The sequence below is a fragment of the Monodon monoceros genome, unplaced genomic scaffold (genome assembly GCF_005190385.1).
Source record: "Monodon monoceros isolate NGI ecotype Baffin Bay Population unplaced genomic scaffold, NGI_Narwhal_1 Super_Scaffold_10, whole genome shotgun sequence".
NCBI lineage: Eukaryota > Metazoa > Chordata > Mammalia > Artiodactyla > Monodontidae > Monodon > Monodon monoceros.
In genome coordinates, this window is record NW_021703766.1 from 49346560 (window position 1) to 49372016 (window position 25457).

Here is a 25457-nt window from a genome sequence, read left to right on the forward strand (position 1 = left end):
ACGGGAGAAGACGGCAGGGAAATCCCACTTTAAGACCCCGAGAAACTTCTGCGGCTCGGAACATGGAACTTTGGGAGACAGGGCCACGCCGGGCCTTTTTTGCCCGCGCGCCCCTTTTCGCCTTCCCCATTGGCTCATGCTAGGAAGGGCGCCGTCAGGGGGCCCTCTGGTCACCTTCTCCGCGCGCTCTATGGCTAAAGCGCCCTGCGCAGGCGCGCGAAGGGAGCCTTCAGGGCCCGCGCTTTACGACACTTGTGCAGCAGCGGCAGCGGCAACTCGGCACTCCTTCGCGACGATTCGGCCGGGTGCCGCTGGCCGCGGTTGCCAGGGTGGGGGGTCGCTTTGCGGCATGGCGATGGCGGAGGGCGAGCGGGCCGAGTGTGCTGAGCCCCCCCGGGACGAGCCCCCGGCTGATGGCGCTCTGAAGCGGGCAGAGGAGCTCAAGACGCAGGCCAACGACTACTTCAAAGGTGCGCCTGCCCTGGAGGGAGCGAAGGAGGGTGGAGAGCGGCCCAGGTCAAGGGGTGCCGGGCCCGCGCGGAACCATGGCAACGAGGAGCGCCAGCCTGGGCGCGGGGCAGGCACTACCAAGTGACTGGGCGTGGGGAGGCCGAGGATGGCGCTACCAAGGGGCGACAGAGGGGCCTTCTGAGAGAAGGGGTGACACCTAGAAGTGGCGTACGGAGCGGGTGCTAAGTGGGGAGACTGAGGAAGGCGCTTCCAAGTATGAAACGGGAGGGGGACGGGAATGAGGGCACTACCAAATGTGAGACCCCAGAGGTGCCAGCTTATGGTGAGACCTGAAGAGGGCGCTACCAAGTAGTGACATGGGGCAGAGCAGTGATGGCGCTACCAAGTGGAGAGACACCAAGTGGGGGGGAGGGGGGAACTGTCCCAATAGAGCAGGAAATCATGGGAGTGGAGAATAGATCATTAGATGGGAGGGAAAGGAAGTAGGAGATTTGGGGTTACACCAGGAGAAAGGAGGTTCTGGGAGTAGAGGTGAGGCAATCCCAAGAAGAGTATGACTTAGGATCTTGGGAAAGAAAGGTGTGGGGGCACCCATTCATTCATTCATTCATTACGTTTATTGAGCATCAGCTATGTGCTAAGGACCATGCTCGACGTTAGGGATGTAGCAGTAGATGAGACAGATGTAGCCCTACCCTTATATAGCTTGTAACTTAGCAGAAGACTCAGACATTGAGTAAACACACAGATAAATATTAAAATACTTAGAAGCTGTGATGAGTCCTTTGGAAAAACCCCAACGTAGTGTGAAGTAGAGAATAAGGGTTAGAGGCTAGTACTTTAGAGAGGGCGGTCAAGGAAGATCGTACTGAGGAAAAGGCATTTAAGTTGAGAAAGAGAATTGGGAAGGAGTGTCCCAGGTGGGTGGAGCTGCCTGTGCAAAGGCCCTGAGGTCGGGAATGAAAAGAGACTGGCTGGCTTGGCTGGAACTTTAACGAGTTAGTAGGGAAACAGGTACAAGATAAGCTTAGGACAGGGGCCAGTTCATGTAGGGTGTCCCAAGTCACTGCATAGACTAGTGTGGATTTGACTCTGCTATCCAAGAGGAGACATTGAGTAGGTAGACGGGCCAGTCTGGAAGTCTTTGGGGAGGGATTTGGGTATGATCAGCCTATGGGTGGACTGGAACACCCTGGGAATGGATGAGGTCACCTCAGAAGAGAAGGGGCCTAGTACGGAACCTCAAGGGATTCTAATGTTTAGAACAGAAGAGGCTGAGTAAGAGTGGTCAGTGAGGTGGAAGGAAAATCAGGAAAGTTGAGAGAAGAGAGTGCATCTAGAAGGAGGGGCTCTACCTGAGGCCGGATGCTGCCAAAGCGAGCACCGAGCATTGACCATTGGATTTGCCTCCATAACATGTTGGTGGTCGCCTTGACCAGAGCAGTTTCTAGGGGGTGATAGCGATGGTAGCCAGAGGGAAGGGTGCTGAAGAGTGAATGGGAGATGAGGAAGTGGAGACAGCAATTGTTGATAAGGGTTTTGAGAATTTTGGTTCTGAGGGGGAGTGGAGAAATGGGGGGAGGGTGCCTTTTTTTAAGGATAGAAGAGACTAAGAGTATGGTCCTACAGAGAGAGAGTTGATCTTGCAGGAGAGAGAGGAGACCTACAGCAGCAGAGCCCTGGAGGAGGGGTGGGGCATGGGAGGAATCCAGAGCATTAGTGGAGAGCTGTCCTCTGGTGGGAGCACGAACAGATTTTAAGAGTGGGAAAGTCAGGTCAGGCCAGAGCAGCGAGAAGGAGGTGGGGCTGGTGAGAGGTGAGGCTGTAAGGTAGATCCCTGGAGGCAGGTCAGGGACGTGATCCCAAGGGTGGTAGGAAGCCAAGGAAGGTTTGAAGAGAGGAGCAACACTGTCTGATTAGCGCGTTTGAAGGCGATCCCCCAGCGGCCTTGTAGAGACTGGACCCAAGGGCAAGGCTGGAGACCAGGAAGGAGACTAGAATGGTGGACAGGTGAGTGGGGAGGGGGGTGGTGCCCACTAGGCTGGAGAGACGGAAATCGACTCAAGAAATGTTTCAGAGGGAGAATGACAGCGGCCGCCTGGAGAGAGGGAGGAGGGAACCCCAGGCAGGAAGAGCTGGATGACAAAGGCCCAGAGGTGAGCCTGGCACCAAGGAAGTGAGTGGGGCTGGAGTGTAAGAGGCCAGAGGAGTTTATGGTGAGGCTGCAGGCAGGAGCCCGAGCTTTCCACTTGAGGACCCCGAGGAGCCGTGGATGGTTCTGAGTGGGGAAGGACTGGATTGGGTTTGTGCTTCAGGAAGGCCCCTCGGGAGCGGCAGGAGGGGGCGTACGCTGGGAGAGCTGGGAGGAGGCTGGGGCAGGAACCTGGGCAGGAGAGGGTGAAGGCCAGACCAGGGCAGAGAGGGGTTCTCGGGGTGGAAGTGAGAGAATAGATTTGAGAGATGTTCTGGAGGCTGACATGACAGAACAGGGTGACTGCCTGGCTTTGGGGCTGGAGGGATCAGGTGTCCAGGACAGGGTCCAGTCTCCAGCTGGGGGTGGTGTGGAAGGTGGGGCTGTTCCTGCAATGGGGCTCGAGAGGAGCAGCAAGTATGGGGGTGATGCTGTGGCGAGGGAAGAATTCTGGGAAACAGTAGGCCGTCGGGAAGGGCTCCTTGCCCTCCAGGACCTGGGATCTGAGCTCTTAGGAGGCCTGAGACTGGGCAGGTAGCCAATGGTCCTGGCACTGAGCTGGAACGGAGGGGAATGCCCCTTCTGGTCCAGGTCCCTCGCTGTTTGGCAGGCAGCTGCAGGCGCAGAGCCCCAGTCTCCAGGGCTGGGGGAATAGCAATAAAAAGAATAATTACAGCTCACCTGAATTGAGCCCCCCATGGTGGCCAGGTACCACTTTGTTTAATCCTCCCCCAGGCACTAGGTAGGAGCGGGCCTGTTTGTTTATAGAGGAAGCTGAGGCTCTGAGGAGTGAAACCGCTTGCCCAAGGTCAGGGTGTGTGAGCAGCACAGCCCGGATATTCCCCTTCCTCACCACGCGTGCTTGGCACCCACGTTCAGAGTCCTTAGCCACAGCCTCACCTGGAGCCGTCCTGGCCCCAGTGGGAGAAGAGGGGCCCCAGGGGCTCAACATGGTGGGAGAAGAGGGGCCCCAGGGGCTCAACATGGTGGGAGAAGAGGGGCCCCAGGGGCTCAACATGGTGGGGAAGAGGGGCCCAGGGGCTCAACATGGTGGGAGAAGAGGGGCCCAGGGGCTCAACATGGTGGGAGAAGAGGGGCCCCAGGCCCCCCGCCCCCATCAGCATGGCTGGATCACTTCTGTGAACTCAGGCCCGTTCCAGAGGCCCTGGTGGGGCAGAGCCTGATCCTCAATGTCGTTCAGCTCTCTTCCCCTCTTTCTGGGCCTCAATGCCCCCCACCCCCTTCTGTAAAAAGAGAGGGGTTCTGTTTGACCCCCCAGGAGGCCTCTGAGTCTAACAGTTTGTAGACAGGCTTAGGAGCTCAGGCTGCCTGGGTTCAAATCTTGTTTCTTCCTCTTACCTGCTGTGTGACCCCTGGGCAAACCTTAACTTCTCTGCGCCTCAGTCTCGTCCTCTAAAATGGGGCCTCTCTTGAGGATTAAATGCGTTCATATTTGTCGAGCACACAGAGCAGGGCTGGGATCTGGTGCCACTGGGTGGCTGTGCGAAGCACAGGCCCCTCCTGTTTGCTCTAGTCTCTTCTTCCTTTCATTTAGTCATTTATTCACTTCTTTTACAAGCCTCTGCTGACCTCTTTCTCTGCTGTAGCCACATTTCATCCAGGAGTTCCTTTCACCCTCACAACCAGCCCATGAGGCAGGGCCGATTGTGGTTCCCGCAGTTCAGATGAGCAAGCTGAGGCTGAGAGAGGGGAGGCTGTCTGCCCAAGGTCTCGTGGTCGGGATCCTCAGAGCCAGATGTCCGGCTCCGAGACACCAGGCTCCCCACCCCATGCTGAACGGCCCGGCAAGAGCACTGGCCAGTCTGCTTTTGGAGCCCAGCCGGGAGGCTGGAAGGAGCCCTCGAAGGTGTTGGTGTTCCAGGGAGGGTCAGTCAGACTTGGGCTGCCTGCTTCTGCCCTTGCGTGTTTCTGGGAAGTCCTGGGCTGCCCTCCAGCACTCACCATCCTGGGGGACACACCCGTCACCTAACGGTGACTACCCAGAGGGGGCAGGGCTGGCATAGGGGAGCCCAGGGGCCGAGGCAGCTGGAGAGGTGCCTGATCCAGCCTGGGTGTCAAGGAAGGCTTCCCAAAGGAGGTGGCACCCGAGCCATTTGAAAGATTGCCAGACGTCAGCCTGCAGGAGGAATCGCTGTTGTATTGTTCCTGGCATCTCCCAGCACCTGGCTTCTTTCTCTAGTGTAAGTGTGTCCTGTCTTTTTCTTTCTTTCCTTCCTGCCTTCATTCAGGAACCATTCATGAAGCCTGGAATCCTCTTCTTCCATTCTTTTCACCTGGCTCACTCTTTCTCCTCCTCCAGGTCTCAGTTCCAGCATCCCCTCTGGGTTGCCCCAGTTGTAAAACACTCTGGGTCATCACTGCCTGGGGGTGGATCTGTGTGTGCTGTGTCACTCCCACCCCGCAACTGGACTGTGAGCCCCAGGAGGGCAGGGCTGGGGGCTGCTGTGTCCTCAGACAGGGCAAGGGTTCAAAGAAGTAAGACAATCAGGGCCCCTGCCCTTATGGGGCTTAGGTTCAAATTGGGATGATGGATTATAAGCAAACAAAGGAAAGCCATGGTTTATCAGATGGCTCTGGAGAAAAGAGTAGTGGAAGTTAGGGTAGGAATTTTCATTTTAGGCTCAGTGTCTGGAGGACTCTGAAACTTTAGACCAGAGAGGGCACATAACTTGCCCAAGGACACACGGCTAGTAAGGAGTGGAGCCAGCAATTGGGCCCAGGCTACCTGCCCCTGTGTCTGTGCCTGTCTCTATGCCAGGCTCCCACTGAGAGGCCGCCTGGTACGGAGGTTGAGAGTGGGAGCATTTGGGTCTTGGCCTGGCTCACAATTCCTGCCTGCCACTTTGTGTGTTGGGGTTTCCCTCCTAGAGCCACGCCTGGAAAATGGGGCTAATGCAGCTGTCCTCGGGGTTGCCTTGAGGGTTCAGTGAGGCGACTCATGCACCAAGAGCCCCATGTGGCACCTGGCACATCATGGCCTCCGCAGTTCGGGCACACCTCCTAGCTTCGGCCTCCTGCCTGTTGAATGGCCATATGGGCAGGACCCAAGACAGCTCTGCAGATACAGACTGAGTGTTTGACCTTGAACAAGACCTCTGTGGCTTGCTGTAAAGTGAGCACCAGACGGTGCTTATGCCGTGGAGATGTGAGGATTCCACAGGCTGAGATGTAACGTGCAAGGCATGGCCGTAGCTCATTTCAAATAAAATTGACCTTTCCCCTTGGCCAGATGTCACATCCTGTCACTCCACACTTAGAACATCGATGTCCACACCCAGCTCTGGCTGTGGTCTTTGGGATCTGTCCTGCCAGCCTCCCTGCCCTCATATCCTGCCCTCCCCCAGCTCACTCCACCCCAGCCACACCACCCTCTTGCTGGTCCTGGAACATAATGCTCTCTCACCCCTTCCCCCCCACCCCCAGGGCCTTTGCACCTGCTGTTCCTTCTGTTGGGAATGCTCTTCCTCTGGTCTGGTTTGTCACTTCCTTTGGGTCTCTGCTGAAGTGTCCCCTTCTTGAGACCTAAGTAGGTTTTTCCTTCCCCACTTCCTATTCTCCTACTAGAACCCCTCTTTGGGCTTGTTTACTTGCTTGGGGGGCTGGACAACCAAGGGGCTCAGGGAAGACTCACACTTGCTGGTTCACAGCCCAGGTCTGGCACTCAGTAACATATCCTCTCCGGGCCATGGGGAACATTCAGTAAGACCCTCCTGAAGTCCTGGAAGAAGTATTGTCCACCTGGGGCCTTGGGGGGTGATGGTTGGGTGGATGGGTGTGTGGAAGTGATTTGGGGTCTTAGGGATTTGGGCCTGAGGAGACAAGGCCTGTGCTAGGGTGGGACAGGTCAGGACAGGGAAGGGGGGTGGGCTGAAGAGACGTTTCTGAGCTCAGCTGTGGACCTCAGTTTCCCCATTTGTAAATTGGGGGACTGGGCGAGTACCCAGCCCAGGGCCTCTTCTGGCTGGGCGGTGGCAGCCTTGCCTCATGCTTCTCCTCCTCCGTCTTCACAGCCAAGGACTACGAGAACGCGATCAAGTTCTACAGCCAGGCCATCGAGCTGAACCCCAGCCATGCCATCTACTATGGCAACCGCAGCCTGGCCTACCTGCGCACTGAGTGCTATGGCTACGCGCTGGCCGACGCCACGCGGGCCATCGAGATGGACAAGAAGTACATCAAGGGCTACTACCGCCGGGCCGCCAGCAACATGGCATTGGGCAAGTTCCGGGCCGCCCTGCGCGACTATGAGACGGTGAGCCAGGCCTCGGGGGGTGAGCCAGCTCCCAGCTTCTGAGCCGGGCGGGTGCTGAGGGCCGGGTGGGGCGGGCTGGGGGAGGACGGCCTCTGTGTGTGCGGCTGGACTAGACGGGGAAGGTATGAGGGGGCCATTCACACGTTTACTTGCCTCTTGCTCATCCAACAGATGCCAGCCGGGCTCGTAGCCCAGCTCTGCCATCGTCGCCTGGTGACCTGGGACAAGTTACCTGGCCTCTCTGTGCCTCCTTTCCCACATCTGTGAAATGGGAGGACAGTAAGACCCACCTCTTAGGGTTGCCGTGAAGAATAAATGAGCCTCTGCTTTCCAAGTGTTTAGAACTGCCCCTAGCATGTAGTCAGTGTTCTGTAACAATTAACTATTATGATAATTGTTGCTGTTATTGTTGGTGAACAAGAGGCACACAGCTCTTCTGGTGGAGCTTATAATTCGGAGGCGGGCAAAAAGCAAACCCGTCATTGTGAGGGTACACAGAATCGTTGCAGGTGAGGATATGGGCCTGGGAGAAAATAGACGAGGGTGATATGCTGTAGAGGGAGCAAACGGGGAATGTGTTTTAACGAGGTGACAAGGGAGGGGACCTAGAGGACGGCAAGAATTCACCAGTTCACTCGCTCATCTGCCACCCCATCACTGTAACTGCTCTGATGATAACGACAGTGGTAAGGACTCCCAGAACACACGCCTTCGGGCCACGCATGTTCGATACCCTTCTCGTCAGCTGGCTGAGGGACTCGTGCGGCAGCCCTGTGAGGTGGGAACTGTGATTACTCCCATCGTACAGATGGGGTGACTGAGGCCCAGAAGGCTCAAGCCCCCTGCCCACCAGCACGCAGCAGGCGAGTGGCAGAGCTGGGATCTGAACGCAGGCAGCCCAGCCCTCCGGCCCACGTCTTTCCCCACTCAAGAGAGTCGCTCCTTGAGAGTAGGGGTTTTGTTTATTCTGGTCATTGGGATGGTGCTTGGCATCCAACAGGGGCTTAGTGTTCGTTGAATGAATGATCACTCTGCCCCCGTCCCCGCAACGCACCCGGCACGCCCTCCTTTCATTTCATTCGTCACGCACTCTGAGCAGCTTCTGTTGTGTCGGGAGAGGCGGCAGGGGAGGCTGAGAGCCACAGGCTGCAGTTGGAGGGAGCCGGGGCAGACGGTTGGGGCTGGCTGCTGGCCCGGAGAGGAGGGCGGCTGTCAGGCCAAGTGTAGGCTCCAGCCAGGCGCTGGGCCGGGGGCACCTGTGTCAGGGTCGGGCAGAGGCCTGGAGGAAGAGATAATTCAGAGACTGAGGGGCGGAATGGAGGAGGGGGCTGGGGTGACCCCCCGGGAGGAGGACGGAGGAAGGAGCAGCAGAACAGAGCCCTTGCAAGCGTGGGCTCCCAGGCCGTTCCCCAGCCAAACCTCTCCCTTGTCTCTTGGCGTCCTCATTTGGAGAATGGTGACAAGAGGAGTGGCCACCTCCTGGGCGGCTGTTGGGCTCTGGTGAAGTGGTGTGCGTAAAGATCATAGGGCTGGAGGGCTCTGTAATGAGTAACTCGGAAGACAGGTGGGGTTGGATGGGGACAGGGCTTTCCTGCAGGTCCCCAAATGGGGGGAGGGGCCTGGAGGAGATGGGAGGGGGCAGGAGATGAGAGGAACCCCAAGCACAGGTCTGCGGCACAGCTCTGGCCCAGACTGGGGCCTCGCCCCACATATTCCATGAGGCTGAGAGGTCACTTGCAACCGTCTTGTGGGCATACTGCATCTGAGTTTTCTCCCGGGCCTTGCGGATGTCCTGGGGGCCGGGTCACGGTCCATTTCCCTGTGAGGGCTCTGCCAGCAGCCCTGGGGAGCCCCTGCACGAGCCTGAGATCCTTGCCCACCTGGGCCAGCCGCCCGCCTGCAGGCCGTCCTTTCTGACACGTTTCATCCGACTCTGGGTGCAGGGCAGAGGGCTGGGCCCTGGGGTGGCTCCCCATCCAGAGTCTCTACCTCCAGGGCTATCTTGTGACGTGCTGGAGTTTCATGGAGGATGTGCCCAGGCCCCCTCTTAAGTCATGGCATCCTCGGAGGCGGAACCAAGATGTGACCTTGGTTAAACAAAGAGCCTGAGGCTCTGTCTCACAGCAGCCTGGGCCCTCAGGTGAAGGACCTTTCTTTTCTCAGCCTCAGTTTCGTCACCTGCATACTTAGCCTCAGTTTCGTCACCTGCATACTTACTGTGGGCCTAGCTCTGCTGTGAGCTCTTGACGTGCTTTTTACAAGAAGGAAAATGCGTTCAGTCCGTTCTGCAAGAAGGAAAAAGAGGTCTAGAGAGAGGAAGTCCCTCCTCCAAGGTCACCCAGCAGCGAAGTGGCAGGGCTGAGACTTGAACCCATGGTCCATGCTTGTAATGGTTAGTGGGCCGTGAAGTCAGTGTAATAGTTTGAGACCAGCACTTCTGTCTTCATCAAATAGAATAGAGAAGAAGACAGCAGTTCATTGTTTGGAGGAAGTACGTATATATTTGGGAAAGAGTATTTTTCATTTATGTGAATACGGATGTGTATTAGGTGTGATAAAATATATATTTCTTACTGTGAGTCATAGTCTCAAATTCTGAAGGTCACTCATGCAGGGGCTGGAGGCACCGGCTCCGCGGTCAGGACGCCCGGCTATGAGCTGTGTATCTCTGAGAGCTTTGGATCTTCGGCCTCAGTGTCCTCATCTGTAAACGGAAGATAACAGCAGAGCCTGCCTCAGTGGCCTTGTGAGGATTCGGCAAGAGTAGTACGTTCAGAGTAGGGCCTGCCCCTGCTCAGTACTGGGTGCGCTTTCTCCTGGGGGTGTCTGGGGAAGAGGCTGTGGCCCCCAGGAAGGGCCGTGTGCAGGCACAGGGCCTTGTTAGGGGGCGGGGACGTGGGGGCACCTCTCTTCTGCTTTCCCTCCAGGGCAGGAGCTGATCTCCCCTTTCCATGGGTCCATGTTGAATCCCCCCACCAATGCCCCTCATCTCCAAGCTCATCCTTTCCGGGGGACTCTGGCTCCAGGATTCCCCGCCCCCTTATTGGGTCCTCTTCTCAGAAGATTCCACCTGTGTTCTTTCCCGTCTGTGGCTGGAACTCAGGTGGTGAGTCACACGGGCCCGTGCCGGATCTGGGGGACTCCATCAGCACTCCTCACCCTCTCCTGGGATTTTTGGGGTTTGGTTTGTAATATGGTTTGCATTTGGGTTTCTTCTTACAGCATAGCCCAGCACAGTCAGTTAGCAGTGCGTTTTGCCTCGCTAGCCTGTACGAACGCCCGTTCCCCTAAGGTGTGGACGTATGATAGTAACAGGAACGGTCACAGCTGACACCTGACACGGCGCTCTCAGGGGCCGGGTGCTCTGGTGACCTTCGTGCTGTGAAAACTCATGTGATCTTCATGACAACCCTACGCAGTGGGGACTCTTACTATCCCTGATTTACAGGTGAGAAGACCAAGGCCCAGAGAGTAGTCACTGCCCCAAGGTCCTGCAGCCAGGAAGGGACAGCCTGGTCCCAGACTTGTCGGCATAATCATCGCCCTTAGCTCAGACAGCGTACTCCGATGGTCTCACTCTGATTTATTATGGAAGGAGTGTTGTGTGACCTCCTAGATGAATTCACTGGAGGGTCTCGACCCATGGGGTGAAAACCCTAGTGTCCTGCTTCCCACTGCCTCCCCCAGACCCCTGGCTTCCTTGGTTGCCCATGTGCCACTGGCAGGCGTGGCCTCTCTCTGGGCTGCATCCCATCACCTCTACATTGGAAGTAGTCATGATGGCCCACCACCCATTGTCATGTGGGTCCCCTGAAGTGAGCTTTTGCTCCCAGACTACAGTCCTCCTTCACCTCAGTTATAAACCCGAGCCGTTGTGAAAAATAGTCTGGTAAGTTTGGGCAACTCATTTGGTGGCAAAATCTGATCTGAACTGATAGGCCGTTGATGGTCTTGTTTGCCCCCACGTAGTGCGACTAGAAGTTTCACTGCAGAAACGGGAGTGTGTGTGGTTACCAGGTGCCACCCGGACTTGCTGGAGGTGTCCTGTAACATACAGCACGCGGGTGCACTGTGTCACCTTTCTAAAATCCGAAGAGTTCCCAATTCCCAAACACGCGCAGCCCCTGTGGCTTCACGTGGGGATCACAAGCCTATGTTATCATTTCATTGATTCGAGTCGTAGTTACTGCCTGTGAATACTCCCAGCTGAAAATACCACTTTTTAAAAGCAGCTTTTTATTTTGAGAACGTTGTAGCTTCACACGCAGCCGTAAGAGGTAATACAGAGATCCCACTCTCCCAGCTCTCCCCAGTGACGTATCTGGCATCACTATCAGAATCTGGGCACTGACACGGATACAACCCAGATCCCGCTTTTTTCTTTTTCTTGCGGTACGCGGGCCTCTCACTGTCGTGGCCTCTCCCGTTGCGGAGCACAGGCTCCGGACGCGCAGGCTCAGCTGCCATAGCTTATGGGCCCAGCCACTCCGCGGCATGTGGGATCCTCCCGGACCGGGGCACGGACCTGTGTCCCCTGCATCGGCAGGCGGACTCTCAACCACTGCGCCACCAGGGAAGCCCCCAGATCCCACTTTTTAAAGAAAAGTCCAGCATTCGCTTCTGACCCAACAGGCCTTGGGACCCACTAGGCCCCTCCAACCTGGAGCAAACGACCTTCCCCAGGAGCGGGAGCCTGGCAGGGTCACTTCCCTTTCCCAGCCAGGCAGCCAGTTATAGTAGCAGTCGCAGCAGCCCCAGGCCCTGGCACAGGCACTCGCTCGCTGCTGGGCCCTGTGATGGGCCTGCTGTTAAATTCTCACAGCCACCCTCCACCTCTCCAGCCTCCCTCGCTTTCTAGAAGCTGAGGGAGGCTGGAGAGGTAGGGCTGCCTGCCCTGGAAGGCCTGGATGCAGACCCTGGAGGCCTGGCCCCAGAGCCTGCACTCATGACCACGACGGTGTCTCCCTGGAGGCCGCGCAGGGCACCGTGGGGACAGTGGCAGCGGTAGGGAGGGGAGCACATTCCAGCGTGCTGGGGGAGCAGGATCTCAAGCAGCGAGAGAGCTGAATCCTGGCTTCTCGGGTCAGTGACCTCACCTCTCTGGGCCTCAGTTTCCTAATCTGTCAAGTGGAGATGTGATAACATCCCATAGAGCTGCTCTAGGATACAGTGAGCAAGGTAATTGCTCACAACATCAGCCGCGTGGTGAGCGTTCGAACACTTAGCTGTGTCCCGGTGCCGCTGCTGCTGTCGCTGCTCCCACCCCTCTGTTCCCGGGGTCGTCGGCGTTTGCCTGCATCCCGCACCCCAGCCTCTGAGCTGTCTGCGAACAGGGTAGTGGCTCAGAGGGAATGCTTAGTGGGGCATCCATCCACTCCGGGCATTCGTTCACAGCTGGGACTCGGCCTCAGCCCTGCCCTCGTGGCCATGGCCGCCTTGCAGTGGGGAGGCAGACCCATCTCCAGCAGTGCTCCGGGCTGGGGCGGGCCGGGGGAGCCCAGGGCCCTGTGTGAGCCCAGAGGGGGTGCCTGACCCAGCCTGGGGGAGAGGGGAAAGGGGAGCTGAGACCTGGAGGAGGAGGAGGGGCTAGAAAGTCGCTGGAGGTAGAAATGAGGTGCTCTGGGCCGGGGGCAGCCTGTACGAGGCCTGGAGTTGAGAAGGAGCTGGTGCACTTGGGGACTTGGGAGTTTGGTCTGGCTGGTAGTGCTGGGCAAACAGAGAACGTGGAGGGGTGGGCGGGCCTCTGTGGGCCAGGCCCAGTGGTGGTTTGGACTTCGTCCTGCGGTGTGGACTCGTAAGGTCTCCTTGGTGGGGAGGACTCCAGGGAAGGTCTGGTGCTGCCTTTCTCCCAAGCCTCACACCGCACCCCTACCCCGGGTGGAGCTGCCTGGCAGGGTGCCCTAGCCTGAGCCTGCCCCGAACCAGCTTCCTGCCCCCGCTCCTGGCCTGCACACCCATTCTCAGGGGCGTGAGCCACACTGACCCTCAGGGGTTATTAGCAGATGCCTTTTCCCAGGCTTCTGACTCACTCTGCCAGGCTTTCCGCCGGGGGGCATCCCTGCCCTTGAGGGCCAGCCCTGGCACACCCCTTTCGGGCCCCCCGGCACAGGAGCTGTGGGAGTCCGCTCCTGGGGGGGCCAACAGGGTGCGCAGGTCAGGCAGGGTCCACTAATAGTTACAGGAACAGTTACAGATAACTAAACTGAGGCTCAGAGGGGTGAATTCACTTGCCCAGGGTCACCCAGCAAGTAAGTAGCAGAGCTGGGATCTGAATGCAGCCCTGCCTGCCTCTCAGCTTGGAGGATCAGAGCTTTTAGGAAGCAGGGTAGAAGGTAAGGAGAGCGGAGAGGACAGGCTCCTTTTCCTGAGAGCTAAGTGTGTCCCAAAGCCGTATGCCTGCCGCTTCCTCCATACGATCTCATTTAATGAATGCAGCAGCCCACGAGAGAGGGCATTGAAGAGCAGCCTACGCTAATGTGGACTGGACTCCCGCCTGGCACCGCTGCACACACTTCACAAGTGTTCACTTGTTTAGTCCTCCCAGCCCCCTAGGGTAGAAACACTGTCACCTCTACCTTACACGGGAGGAAACTGAGGGAACTCACTTGTCCTGGGTCTCCCCAGAGCCCAAGGTTGAACAAGGGCCACGTCACCACGAGGTGCCCGCTGCTGCCCACAGAGCCTAGGCTGCATGCCAGGCCCTGTGTATCACCCCCAACAGCCCTGGCAGGTGGAGCCTGTCATCTCCCCCATCTTGCAGATGAGAAAACTTAGGCTCAGCGAGTCCGGGTTATCCAGCAAGTCATTGCCTCTTCAGATGAGTCTGGGCTGTAAATTATGACTTTGGATCCGGCCCACCATTTCCTGTCAATCCCACCCTCCTTGGTATTGACTGTAACGGTATCAGTAAAGTGCACCTCAGCCCGCTCTGATTCCAGTGAGGAAGCTGAAGTGGGGCCAGCTTTATTCTGATGATGGTCAGAGCTAAGATTGATTAAGAGCATCTGCGTGGGTTAGCACGTTTACCCACCCGGCAGCCCTGTGTGGGCAGCTCTGTCAGGCCCAGTTTGGGGATGCAGAAGCTGAGGCCTAAAGGTGAAGCGAGCCCAGGCTTGCACCCCTAGTGCACCCAGCACGGGTGCTCTGCTCAGCAGGCGTGAAGCCCCGGGCCAGGCAGGCCGCGGGCAGCCGCGGCGTCCCCGCCTCCCTATGGCCCCGACCCCGGCCTGGGTGTTGATGCCTCTTCCCTTCCCTCCCCTCTCACCCACCCACGCACCCAGGTGGTGAAGGTGAAGCCCCACGACAAGGATGCCAAGATGAAATACCAGGAATGCAACAAGATCGTGAAGCAGAAGGCCTTCGAGCGGGCCATCGCAGGTGACGAGCACAAGCGCTCCGTCGTGGACTCACTCGACATCGAGAGCATGAGTGAGTCAGGCCTGGGTGCCCCGCTGTGCCCGGCCCAGAGCATTCCTCGTCTTTGCCTGAGCCCTCCATTCCCAGTGCATGCTGGGGCGCAGGGGGGATGGGGCTCAGTGGTGCCTCTGGTGCCCGTCCCCACACGCTGTTGCTCCTTCGCCTGCGCTTCTGGGGACTCCACAGTCCAGAGCTGGGTCTGGAGGTTCCGGATTCGGGCGAGCTTCCCTGCTGTACCACCCACCCTGCCGTCCACAGTTGCATTCACCCGTCACGGGCCTCCTGTGTCTGGTTTGTCCGTAGGTCCTCTGGGCACTCAGCTGAGTCTGTCATTCATTCCACAGATGGTTATTGGGCACCTAATAGGTGCCCCTGTTGTAGGCACTGGGGATACAGCTGAGAACAAAACAGTCCCTGCCCTCCTGGAGCTGGTGTCCTAGTGGGGAGAGAGGATTGACTAGTCAGTTAACGGTGCTAAGTGCTGTCAAGTCCAGTCGAGGAGAGGGCCTTTGAGCTGACCTGAACGGAAGGAGCGGGCCATGAGAGGACCCGGCCGGGGAGTGGCATCTTCTCTCACTCCATCCCCCTCTCAACCTGTGTGTCCAGCGCCGTCTGCCCCGTGCCTGGGAGCCAGGCCCCACTTCCCACCCTCACGGTGGCCACGGCCACTGACTCTCGTCCCCCCATTCACACGCCAGCCATCGAGGATGAGTACAGCGGGCCCAAGCTGGAGGACGGCGAAGTGACAATCACTTTCATGAAAGAGCTCATGCAGTGGTACAAGGACCAGAAGAAACTGCATCGGAAGTGCGCCTACCAGGTAACGCCCCTGTCGAGGGCTGAACGCGCCTGGGACCCCAGGATAGCATCACAGCCGGGCCTCAGCCCCATCACGGGGCGCGAGAGAAGGGCGGTACCGGCAGTGAACACTTGCTGAGCCCGTGGTGTGCCTGGCACCCTGCAAATGAATTCTTTATTTCTAGCATTTCCATTGGGTTATTTTTTTCAATAGCTTTCATCTCTCTGCCCCATATGTTCATGCATGTCATTTACCTTTTCTGCTAGATCCTTTAACACATTTTTTTCATAGTTATTTTAAAGTCTCTGTCTGGATGTTCCACCATCTCTGGGTCTGCTTCCGTTGTGTGCTCTTTGCGTCTTATAATTTTTTATTGTATGCCAGACATCTTGTGTAAAAGAGTAGTAGCGACTGAGACAAAACTTTCCTTCAGGAAACGGCAGGACCTGATTCTGTCGGGCTGCTATTGTGAGGGTCTCTGTCCATCTCATCTGCAGTTTAGGGGCAGGTCTTATTGGACTTAGTTCACCGCCGGTGTCAGGTGTCTTCAGAGTGGAATCAGGACTCTCCCGTCAGCAGGGCTTGGGATCTTAGCCCTGGCAAAATCCCAGGGATGTCTTTATGCTGTAAAGTCTCCAGCTTTTGAAACTGGAGGAAAGCGCTCTGATTTTCAGCCCTGCTGCCAAGATGGGGTGGCTGGGGAGTTCTCTGCCTTCCAGTCTCACCCCCACTTTTGTGCCTCAGATGGCCTCTCTCCACCACGCCGCCTTGCGCCTCGCCTTCTGGGTGGCTGTGGGAGAGAATCTGAGGGCGAGGGTGGAGGCCTGCGGCGGGGCCCCTCAGGGCTCTGTAATGCCAGCCCACGCAGGCACGAGGGTTCTGCTGGCTTTCCCTCAGCCTTGAAGGGTCTTGCCCTCCTGGTGCGCTGCCAGGAGGGATGCAGTCACGGTCCCTTTCTCCCAGGGAAGGGTTTCTCACCGTTACTGCCTGCAGTTTGATTAATTTAGGTTTCTTTGTGTCCTTGCTCTCAGATGTTTCAGGGGTTTTTTTGTTTGTTCCTTTGTTTTTGTTTTTTTTTTGGCTTGTTCTCGTCATTAGGGCAAGAATGACAGTCTTGCACAAATCTTTACATTCTGACCTGAAGTGGACATCTCCTACTTTTTTTTTTTTTTTTTTTTTTTTTCCAGGCCCTGCTGTGCAGCTTGTGGGATTCTTAATTCCCCAACCAGGGATTGAACCCAGGCCCCGGCAGTGAAAGTGCCAAGTCCTAACCACTGGACCACCAAGGAATTCCCTCCTCTTCTCTTTAACACTCTGTTTTCCCAGCTTTGTATTTAGAAAATTGTCAAGCCTCCAGAAGAGTCAAAAGAACAGTGCGGTTAACATCATACCCCTTTCACCTAGGTTCACCGTTAACATTCTGACGCATTCACTTCGTCTTTCTATGTATATGGGTGTGTATATACACATACACTTTTTTCTTTTTCCTGAACCATTTGAGAATAAGTTGCATCATGATCTGTAAGCCCTAAAAACAGGACATTCTCCTACGTGACTATGATTTAGTCATCCCACCTTAGTAATTTAGCACCAGTACAATAATACTGACTAATGCAAACAGTCCACAGGCTGTCCATAAGATTTGCAAACACTGTCAGGTGTACATGACATTGTCAAGGTCATCTTCAATCTGAAAGAACTAATACTCTGTGTTTCTAGACAAATATTTTAATTTTCCCCAGTTTTTCCCCCCAGACATTCTTTTTAGCTGTTTTTTTTTTTAAAAAAAAAAAAATCCAAAATCCGGGAAATTCCCTGGCAGTCCAGTGGTTAGGACTCTGTGCTTTCACTGCCGAGGACCTGTGTTCAATCCCTGGTTGGGGAGCTAAGAATCCCACAAGCTGTGCGACGTGGCCGAAAATAATAATAATAAAATATAAAATAAAATCCAGAATCCACTGAAGGATCAGTTACTGCATATGACCTGCCTTTTTAACCTTTTTTTTCACCTAGAGCAGTCTCAAGCCTTTTTGGGAGATTTTCGTGACATTGACATTTAGACGTTTCCAAGCCAGTTGTTTTATAAAATGTTCCACATCTGGCTTCATCCTGTGTGTTTCTTCATGATGCTGATCGTTTTTGTTTTGTTTTTTTTTAACATCTTTATTGGAGTGTCATTGCTTTACAATGGTGTGTTAGTTTCTGCTTTATAACAAAGTGAATCAGCTATACGTATACATATATGCCCATATCTCCTCCCTCTTGCGTCTCCCTCCCACCCTCCCTATCCCACCCCTCTAGGTGGTCACAAAGCACCGAGCTGATCTCCCTGTGCTATGCGGCTGCTTCCTACTAGCTATCTATTTTACATTTGGTAGTGTATATATGTCCATGCCACTCTCTCACTTCGTCCCAGCTTACCCTTCCCCCTCCCTGTGTCCTCAGGTCCCTTCTCTATGTCTGCATCTTTATTCCTGTCCTGCCCGTAGGTTCTTCAGAACCAGTTTTTTTTTTTTAGATTCCATATATATGTGTTAGCATACGGTATTTATTTTTCTCTTTCTGACTTACTTCACTCTGTATGACAGTCTCTAGGTCCATCCATGCTGATTGTTTTAAGAGAAACCAAGAATCTAGGTTTTCCCATGAAATAATCCTGATGTTTAAATACCACATGGGACACTCGGGTCACAGCTTGGGGGCCGCCTCTGTTCCCGGCCAGCACCCGCGCAGCCAGGCCTCTCCTGCCCCTTCCTCTCCTCTCCCCTCCCCGCCTCTCCCTCACCCTCAGCCCAGCAGCGTCTCCTGGCCAGTACAGTCTCTCTGGGGCTGGGGTGGGCAGCAGGCCCTCCAGCTGGCCCCACTCACAGCCTGCCCTGCCTTCCAGATTCTGGTACAGGTCAAAGAGGTCCTCTCCAAGCTGAGCACACTCGTGGAGACCACGCTCAAAGAGGTGCGCGCTGGGGGCAGTGTGCGGGCAGGCGGGCCGGGGCGGGTGGCTCCCTGGCTGGGGAGGGGCCACGGAGCTCAGAAACTCACAGACCCACCGGGCTTGGTCTGCCTTCTCTCTCCCTGACGTCTGCCCTCCTCCCCCACCCTGTCTCTCTCCTCCTGGCTGTCTCTCTCCTCCCCTCTTCATTTCTGTGCCTTACGCCTGTGTATTTTGCACGGTTCTTCTCGGTCTGCTGTGACCTCTCCCCCCTCCCCTCGCTCCTCCCCCCTCCCCACATCTCTCTCTGGGCCCCTCCCTCTCCGGTGGCCTCTTTTCTTCCAGACAGAGAAGATTACAGTGTGCGGGGACACCCACGGCCAGTTCTATGACCTCCTCAACATATTTGAGCTCAACGGTTTACCCTCGGACACCAACCCCTACGTATCCTTCCTCGGAAGGGCAGGCCCCTCCCCTGCCCCGCCTCCTGGGTATGGGGTGCAGGAGGGAGAGGAACCCCTGCCTGGGAAACAGGCGTGAGCCTGAGGAGGGAGAGGCCTGAGTGCTTGCTCTGGCACTGAGCGGGGGTGGAGCGGCTGGCGGCCTTGCGCTCCGGGCTCTAGGGCCAGACTGGTCAGGGCCAGTCCCCGCCTGCTGTGTGACCTGGGCAGGTGGCCAGTGTGTCCGAGCCCCAGCTTCTCCCCGGCTTGAAAGAGGGCTGGATGTGTGTGGTACAAGAGCACATACGTGGGGCGCCTGGCCCTGCCCACACCTGGCTTCCCTCTTGGTTGTGCCGTTTTCCAGCTATGGCTGTGGCAGGTCACTTCACCTCGCAGTTCCTCGGGTTCCTCGTTTGTAAGATGGGGAGAAGAGATAGTGGTAAAGTGGGCTTCCCTCATCGGGCTACTGAGGGGAATAGTGTGTTAACACCTGTGACGTGCTCAGTGGCCCACTGTCCATGCTGAATAAGTATTTGCTCATGTTATAACTGCCTGATGAATGGCCACTGGGTGGGGCTACCAGGCCTGTGTCCCATTTGCCCTGTGGCTTTGGGCCTATACTGGGGGGAGAGCTGAAGCCGGCTGACCACCTGGGGTCTCCCCCTCTGCCATCAGTTTCCCTGAGGAGCAGATGAGGTTGGAGATCTTAGTACCATCCCGAGGCTCAGAGAGGCCAAGCTGCTGGGCCAGACCTACACAGTGAGGAGAGACGAAAGGCCAGATGCCCCAAGCCCTGCTGGCGTTCTCGACCCCGGGGCAGTGCCGACAGGAGCCGGGGTGTGGAGGGGCTGAGGAGGGAGCAGTCCCCCCCCCTTGTTTTCCTTAGCAGGGAAGATATTTAATGGCGACTTCGTGGACCGCGGCTCCTTCTCTGTAGAAGTGATCCTCACCCTTTTCGGCTTTAAGCTCCTGTACCCTGATCACTTTCACCTACTTCGAGGTGAGCTGGAAGGCAGCAGGGTCTGGGGTCAGTGTGGGGACCTGGGCAGAGCCCTCGCTTTTTCCTCTGTGAGCCTCCCATTTCTTACCTGAGGAGTGGGGATACCGGTCGCAGGTGTGTTTGTTTTGTGTCTTCACTGAGATCATGCACGGGCCTGCCCTGTAAGGCCGAGCAGGTTGTGCACTGTGCAGCGGCATCACGTTACTGGAGCTCTGTGGGCCCTGGCGAGGGCTTGGTCGTGGGAGGGCTCTGAGCAGAGGAGGGCCAGGGGCTCCCTCTGGTGCTAAGAGGACCCCTTGGGCCTCCGTGTGGGGAGCAAACCAAGGGCTGAGAGTGGGGGGAGCAGGGAGGCTGGTGGGGGCCGGACCCGGGTGGGAACAGTGGCTGGATTGGGGCGCACGTTTCAAAGTAGAACCCAGAGTGTTTGCCAGTGGGCTGGATGAGGGTGTGAGAGAGAGAAGGGGTCAAAGGGGGTACTCCGAGGTTTTGACTGGAGCATCTGGAGGGCTGTGGCTGCCACTGACAGATGAGGGGACAGGAAGAGCAGGGTGTAGGCTGGAAGATGGGGAGCTTGGCTCTGGACGTGGCTGTGAGACTGAGAGATGTCTGGGGGCACCCGGGGGGCTGTAAAGTGTGGGTTCCTCAGCGTACATGTGGTATTGGGCAGGATGAGCTCACCAGGGAGTGAGGGCCGCCGGCGGAGGACCTGCCCGCTGAGAGGTGGGGCGGTGAGCGGAAGGTGCAGCCTGGAGAGGGGGAGAACCAGGAGGAAGTGAGGGCAGCGGGCTGGGTTGGGGGCTCCTGGGGGCACGAGTGCTGACACCGGGCAGGTTCACAGCCAGGTTCGGGGGGTTCTTGCAGCAGGACCTGGCGTGTGGCAGATGCTCCATGAGCGCCTGCTGCAGCCGTGGGGGCCTGGCAGCTTCCTTGTCTCCCCCAAGCCCCGGGAGGGAGGAATGAGGTTGCGGGTGGGAAGATAAAAGCACGGCGTGGGGCTGGCCCACAGCAGGCATTCTGCAGGGGGCCTCTTCTTTGTCAATACCTCCCCCTCCTTGGTACTTCCTGCCCAAAACGTACGGCAAGTCCTTCAAGAAGGAGCCCAAGGCTCACAGGGGCAAGGGACAGGCCTCTGGTCACTTGGGATCGGGACCAGGGCTGAACCCAGGCCTCACCCACTCCGTGATGATCAGTGCAGGCCTGGGCCTTGTGGCCATGTGCCTTCTCAGCCCGTTTGCCCCTCTAGAAAGGGGCTGGGTTTCTGGGAGGGACCAGTGAGCTGCTGTGTGGATGCCATTGGCTTGGGGCCACCAGGCTGTCCTCAGCCTTGGCCGGGGTCTGAGCCAGAGGGCACCCAGCGGTGCTGAGGTTTCTCTTTGTCCTGCTGTCGGCCAGGCAACCATGAGACGGACAACATGAACCAGATCTACGGCTTTGAGGGTGAGGTGAAGGCCAAGTACACAGCCCAGATGTATGAGCTCTTCAGCGAGGTGTTCGAGTGGCTCCCGCTGGCCCAGTGTATCAATGGCAAAGTGCTGGTGAGGCAGGCCCGCCCCCGCCGCCGCTATGAGGTGCAGTGAGTCAGAGGGTTGAGGTGTGGCTGGCCCCTGCCCTCACGCTGCTGTTCCCACCTGAACCCCAGATCATGCACGGGGGCTTGTTCAGTGAAGACGGCGTCACCCTGGACGACATCAGGAAGATCGAGCGGAGTCGGCAGCCCCCAGATTCAGGTGACTGGGGAAGGCTGGGGACAGCCCCTCCCTCCTGGGGCTCGGGGGCTCCAGCCCTGCCCCAATGGGCTTTGCGCCCTCGGCAAGAGACAGCAAGGCTGAGCCTCAGTTTCCTGACCTGTAACTTGGGTCAGCGCACCTCCCTCGTGAGGCAGTGCTGGCCGGGGAGCATGAGTGTCCGCAGCACACAGCGGTCATTTATTTCTTCATCTGTGAGCTCACCTGCTGCCCCTGCAGTGATGTGATGGGGACACACAGCAGAGTGTTAACCACACACAGCTGTGGGGAGAGGGTGTGTGTGGAGTGGTGAGGTAGCGGGCCGTGGGAGGGCCTCCTGGGGGCACCACGCGAACACTGACAGGGCAGGAGGAGGAGGTGCCTTCTTGCAGGAGTGCAGCCGGGCAAGCGCGGGGCGTGGAGGGGCTGGTGAGGCCAGACCCTGTCCGGCCTCACAGGTCCGGGTGAAGAGCTTGGTCTTTGTTCCTAGGGCAGTGGGAGCCACAGAGGCTTGAGCAACAGAGGGACCTGGTCAGAACTGCAGTGTTAAAAGCTCCCTCCAGGGACTTCCCTGGCCCCAGGGCGGTCCAGTGGTTGGGACTCCGCGCTCCACTGTAGGGGGCTCGGGTTGCATCCCTGGTGGGGGAACTATGATCCTGCATGCTGCGTGGTGCGGCTAAAAAAAAAAAACAACAAAGAAACGCTCCCTCCAGCTTTGGGGCCCTAATGGATTGAATGGGGTCTGGTCCTGGGGGAAGGTCAGCGGGGAGGCGAGCAGCGGCTCAGAGTCCTGTCTCACGTGCCCCATGCCCGCCCTGCGGCAGACGGCCCCTCCCCTGCCCTCCGTCAGGCCCCGACGCTCCCCTCTGCTCCCTTCCAGGTCCCATGTGCGACCTGCTCTGGTCGGACCCGCAGCCGCAGGTCAGTCTGCCCGGGGCCGTGGCCAGCAGGTGCGGGCTGTGGGCAGAGCGGGCGGGTTGGAGCAGCAGGCACCCTGAGCTCCCTGTCTCCCCAGAACGGGCGCTCGGTCAGCAAGCGGGGTGTGAGTTGCCAGTTTGGGCCCGACGTCACCAAGGCCTTCCTGGAGGAGAACAACCTGGACTACATCATCCGTAGCCACGAGGTCAAGGCCGAGGGCTATGAGGTGGCGCACGGCGGGCGCTGCGTCACCGTCTTCTCTGCCCCCAACTACTGGTACGTCCCCACCTGCCCCACCCATCTGGTGGTTTTCTTTTTTTAACTTTCTGTGATAGAAAATTCCCAGGATACGTAAGAGTAGATAAAATAGTATGATGAACGCCCACGTACCTGTCACCCAGGTTCAACAGTTACCAGCTCTCACCACCCCTACCGTGGGCTATTGTAAAGCAAACCCCGGGCATTCTCGCTTCTACCCGTTGTTGCCCTAGTATATTTCTGAAAGAAGGAGGTCTTCTTTTCTGTGTATAATTGTGATACCACTGTCACACCTTCTAAAGAGGTCACCTGAACCCAGCCAGAGTTCCATTTCCCCACGTCTCTCATCAACGTCTCATTTTAGTCGATTTCTTCCAAGCAGGACCCAAACAAGGGCCACGTTTTCAGTCTCCTGATCTTCGAGTTGCCTGTTCTTCTTGCCCTCCCCCTTGCTGGTTTTTGGTTGAAGAAACCAGAGTCTCTTGTGCTCTGGCCGTTCCATCCCCAGGTGGCCGGACACCACGTTCCTCTGTCCCCTGTGTTTCCTGTTGACTAGAGCCAGGGCATGGTCAGCCTGGAGACCAGGTTTTGGCAAGAGTCCTGCCTCTGCGGGGCTGCCCGTGCCCTCTGCCCATCCTGTCAGGAAGGCCCTCTGCCGGCCCTGCTCCCTGGGCCCTCTCCTCCCCGCCCCCGGCTCCCACGTGGCCCTCTTTCCCCCTCATCCCCACGCCTCCTGCCTCGGCCCCCTGGGCCCCTCTTCACCTGGATTCCTCTCTCTTGCCTGGTGAGCCTCTGTCCGTCCGTGTCCTTGACTCTGTCCAGGGCTCTTCTCCCTCCCTCTCCCCGCCCCGCCTCCTCCTTGATGCCCCAGGCCCACCCAGCCTCTGATGGACCACACCGTCCCTTCTGCCCTTGTCCCCGCAGCGACCAGATGGGGAACAAAGCTGCCTACATCCACCTCCGGGGCTCTGACCTGCGGCCCCAGTTCCACCAGTTCACAGCAGTGGTGAGTCACCCCCTTGGGTCCCCTGCTCTCCCTGGCCTGGGCCCCGGGGGCAAGAGGCTCTTATGAGTGCATAACGGCTCTCAGGGGTAGGGCTGGCTTCTGCGTCTGGTGCTCCGCGTGCCGGCTCGTTTCTGTCTGTGTCTGACCTGTGTTCCTCTGGTTTCTCAGCCTCACCCCGATGTCAAGCCCATGGCCTATGCCAGCACGCTGTTGCAGCTGGGAATGATGTGAGGCCCACGCGGCAGGGGCCCTGCTCCCCGTCCGACCCCGCGCCCAGCCCAGGCAACGTTGGAACCCCCTTTTACTTTGTAAAGTTTGTATTTATTCCCCTTTAGGTTTGCAGAGGGGGTGGGGGGCTGGCCAGATGGTCTGCTCCCTGGACAAAGAAGAAGGAGGTGGAGAGGCGGAGGGTGGGGCACCGAGCCGGCATTCTGGAGGGAGGCCAGCACTGCTGGGGGGGGCGGGGCCCAGAGGCTTCCCCGCCCCCTTGCTTGCGTGGCCCCTCCCCTGCTAAAGCAATAGGTCCCCGCCATGGGAAGACCCCTGGAAGGAGGGTCATCAGGGAGGCCTCACCTGCACCTCACCCGCTCCTGGCAGCCCCAGGGCAGGGCTAGGCTGGGGCTCACCCCCTTCCCGGCTCTTTTATGTCTGTAATTAATTATGTTAAAATAAAGTCATTATTGTAAGTCAGCTTGTCTCCGATGGTGGAGCCTCGGGAGCTGCTGGGATGGGGGTGACCGCTTCATGAAGTCCCGTCCCCTCATCTCTCATCTCCCTGGGGCACCCTGGAGCTGGACAGGCCGGTCTTGGGGCCAGCCAGCCAAGCAGCCCCTTTGCCCATCATAGTGGGCTCCTGAGGGAGAGTTCTGCTGCCTGGGACAGAGAACCCCCAACAATGGCTCACGTGCAGGTGGGGAGACCAGGGCAGAGCAGAAGCTCCTCCTTCCCTCTGCCGATCCCCGTCAGCAAGTGTTCACTGAGGCTGCTCACAGCCCAGCGGGGCAGAGCCCTCTTGGGCAGGCCAGCCTCGGTCCTTACATCACGCAAGGAAGCAGACGTCTCCACCCACCGTGGAAGACTGGAGGTATTTTCTACCACTTCCCCTTTTATTCTCCATCAGAGGTCACTGCTGAACCCCATTCAGGCTGCTCTCCCTGGCTTGGGCCACTGGAGAGATGTCTGTTTTTAAGTCTGAGCTCTTTTGGATCCACCTTTTCCAGATGACAGCAGATGGAGGGTGGAGTCCGGTGAGTACCTTGACCCCTCAGGTGCCGCCGCCCCGGCCCCCCCCCCCCCCCCCCCCCCCCCCACCGACCCGGGGGACAGAAATGAGGTGATCGCAGTCCTAATTCTGTTTTGGCATTCAGAGAGGTCCTGCGGGTAGGTCCTCTTCTCCACGGCAAGTCGGTGTTGCAGTGGATGTGAATGAACCACCTTCCGGGGGTATGCACTGGGCTGTCCTGAGGAAAATAGGCACGAGTCCCAGTGTGCCAGTTGCATTTACTTCCCGTGGGAAACAAGTGTTCTGAGGAGTCCTTCAGACCTCCAGGGGGAATTCCAGCGGGCGAGGCGCCCGGCGTCCGGGTGTTGTGATCACTCCTGCTGGTAACCCAGGAGTTCAGGAGTCCCCAGGCCCACCCTCATGTTCAGTCATTTGCTAGAAGAACTCGCAGAACCCAGAAAAGCTGTTATACGCACCGTTAGTTTATCACAGCAAGGGAAAAAAAAATCAGCAAAGAGAAGAGGCACACAGGGTGGAGCCCAGGAGAGATCAGCCGCGGGTTTCCGGTTGTCTCTGCCAGTGAAGTCACACGGATGGCGCTGCTTTCTCCCTGCAACCATGTGACAACACGCACAGGGAAGGTCACCTGAGCCTTGGTTTTCAGGGTCTTTACTGGGCTTGGTCACGTTGGCCACCCATCCCACATGGCTGACCTTAGTCTCCAGAGAGACTAGCCGATGCCGTGTGGCCCAGGGTCCCCAGCATAAATCTCGGGTACGTATAGGCCACCTGGATAAAAAAAGACCCTTG

General features: G+C 57.5%; 1 protein-coding gene across 1 annotated transcript; it reads left to right on the forward strand.

Annotated features, from left to right (window-relative positions):
* The first annotated feature begins 287 nt into the window (after positions 1-287).
* PPP5C (protein phosphatase 5 catalytic subunit) lies at positions 288-24116 on the forward strand. Its single transcript, XM_029209925.1, has 13 exons — positions 288-470; positions 6694-6935; positions 14216-14363; positions 15050-15171; positions 18038-18103; positions 18425-18523; positions 19414-19519; positions 20912-21054; positions 21159-21246; positions 22124-22164; positions 22259-22437; positions 23344-23425; positions 23594-24116. The coding sequence occupies exons 1-13, from the start codon at positions 350-352 to the stop codon at positions 23654-23656; spliced, it is 1500 nt and encodes a 499-aa protein (XP_029065758.1). The 5' UTR covers positions 288-349; the 3' UTR covers positions 23657-24116.
* The last annotated feature ends 1341 nt before the right edge of the window (positions 24117-25457 follow it).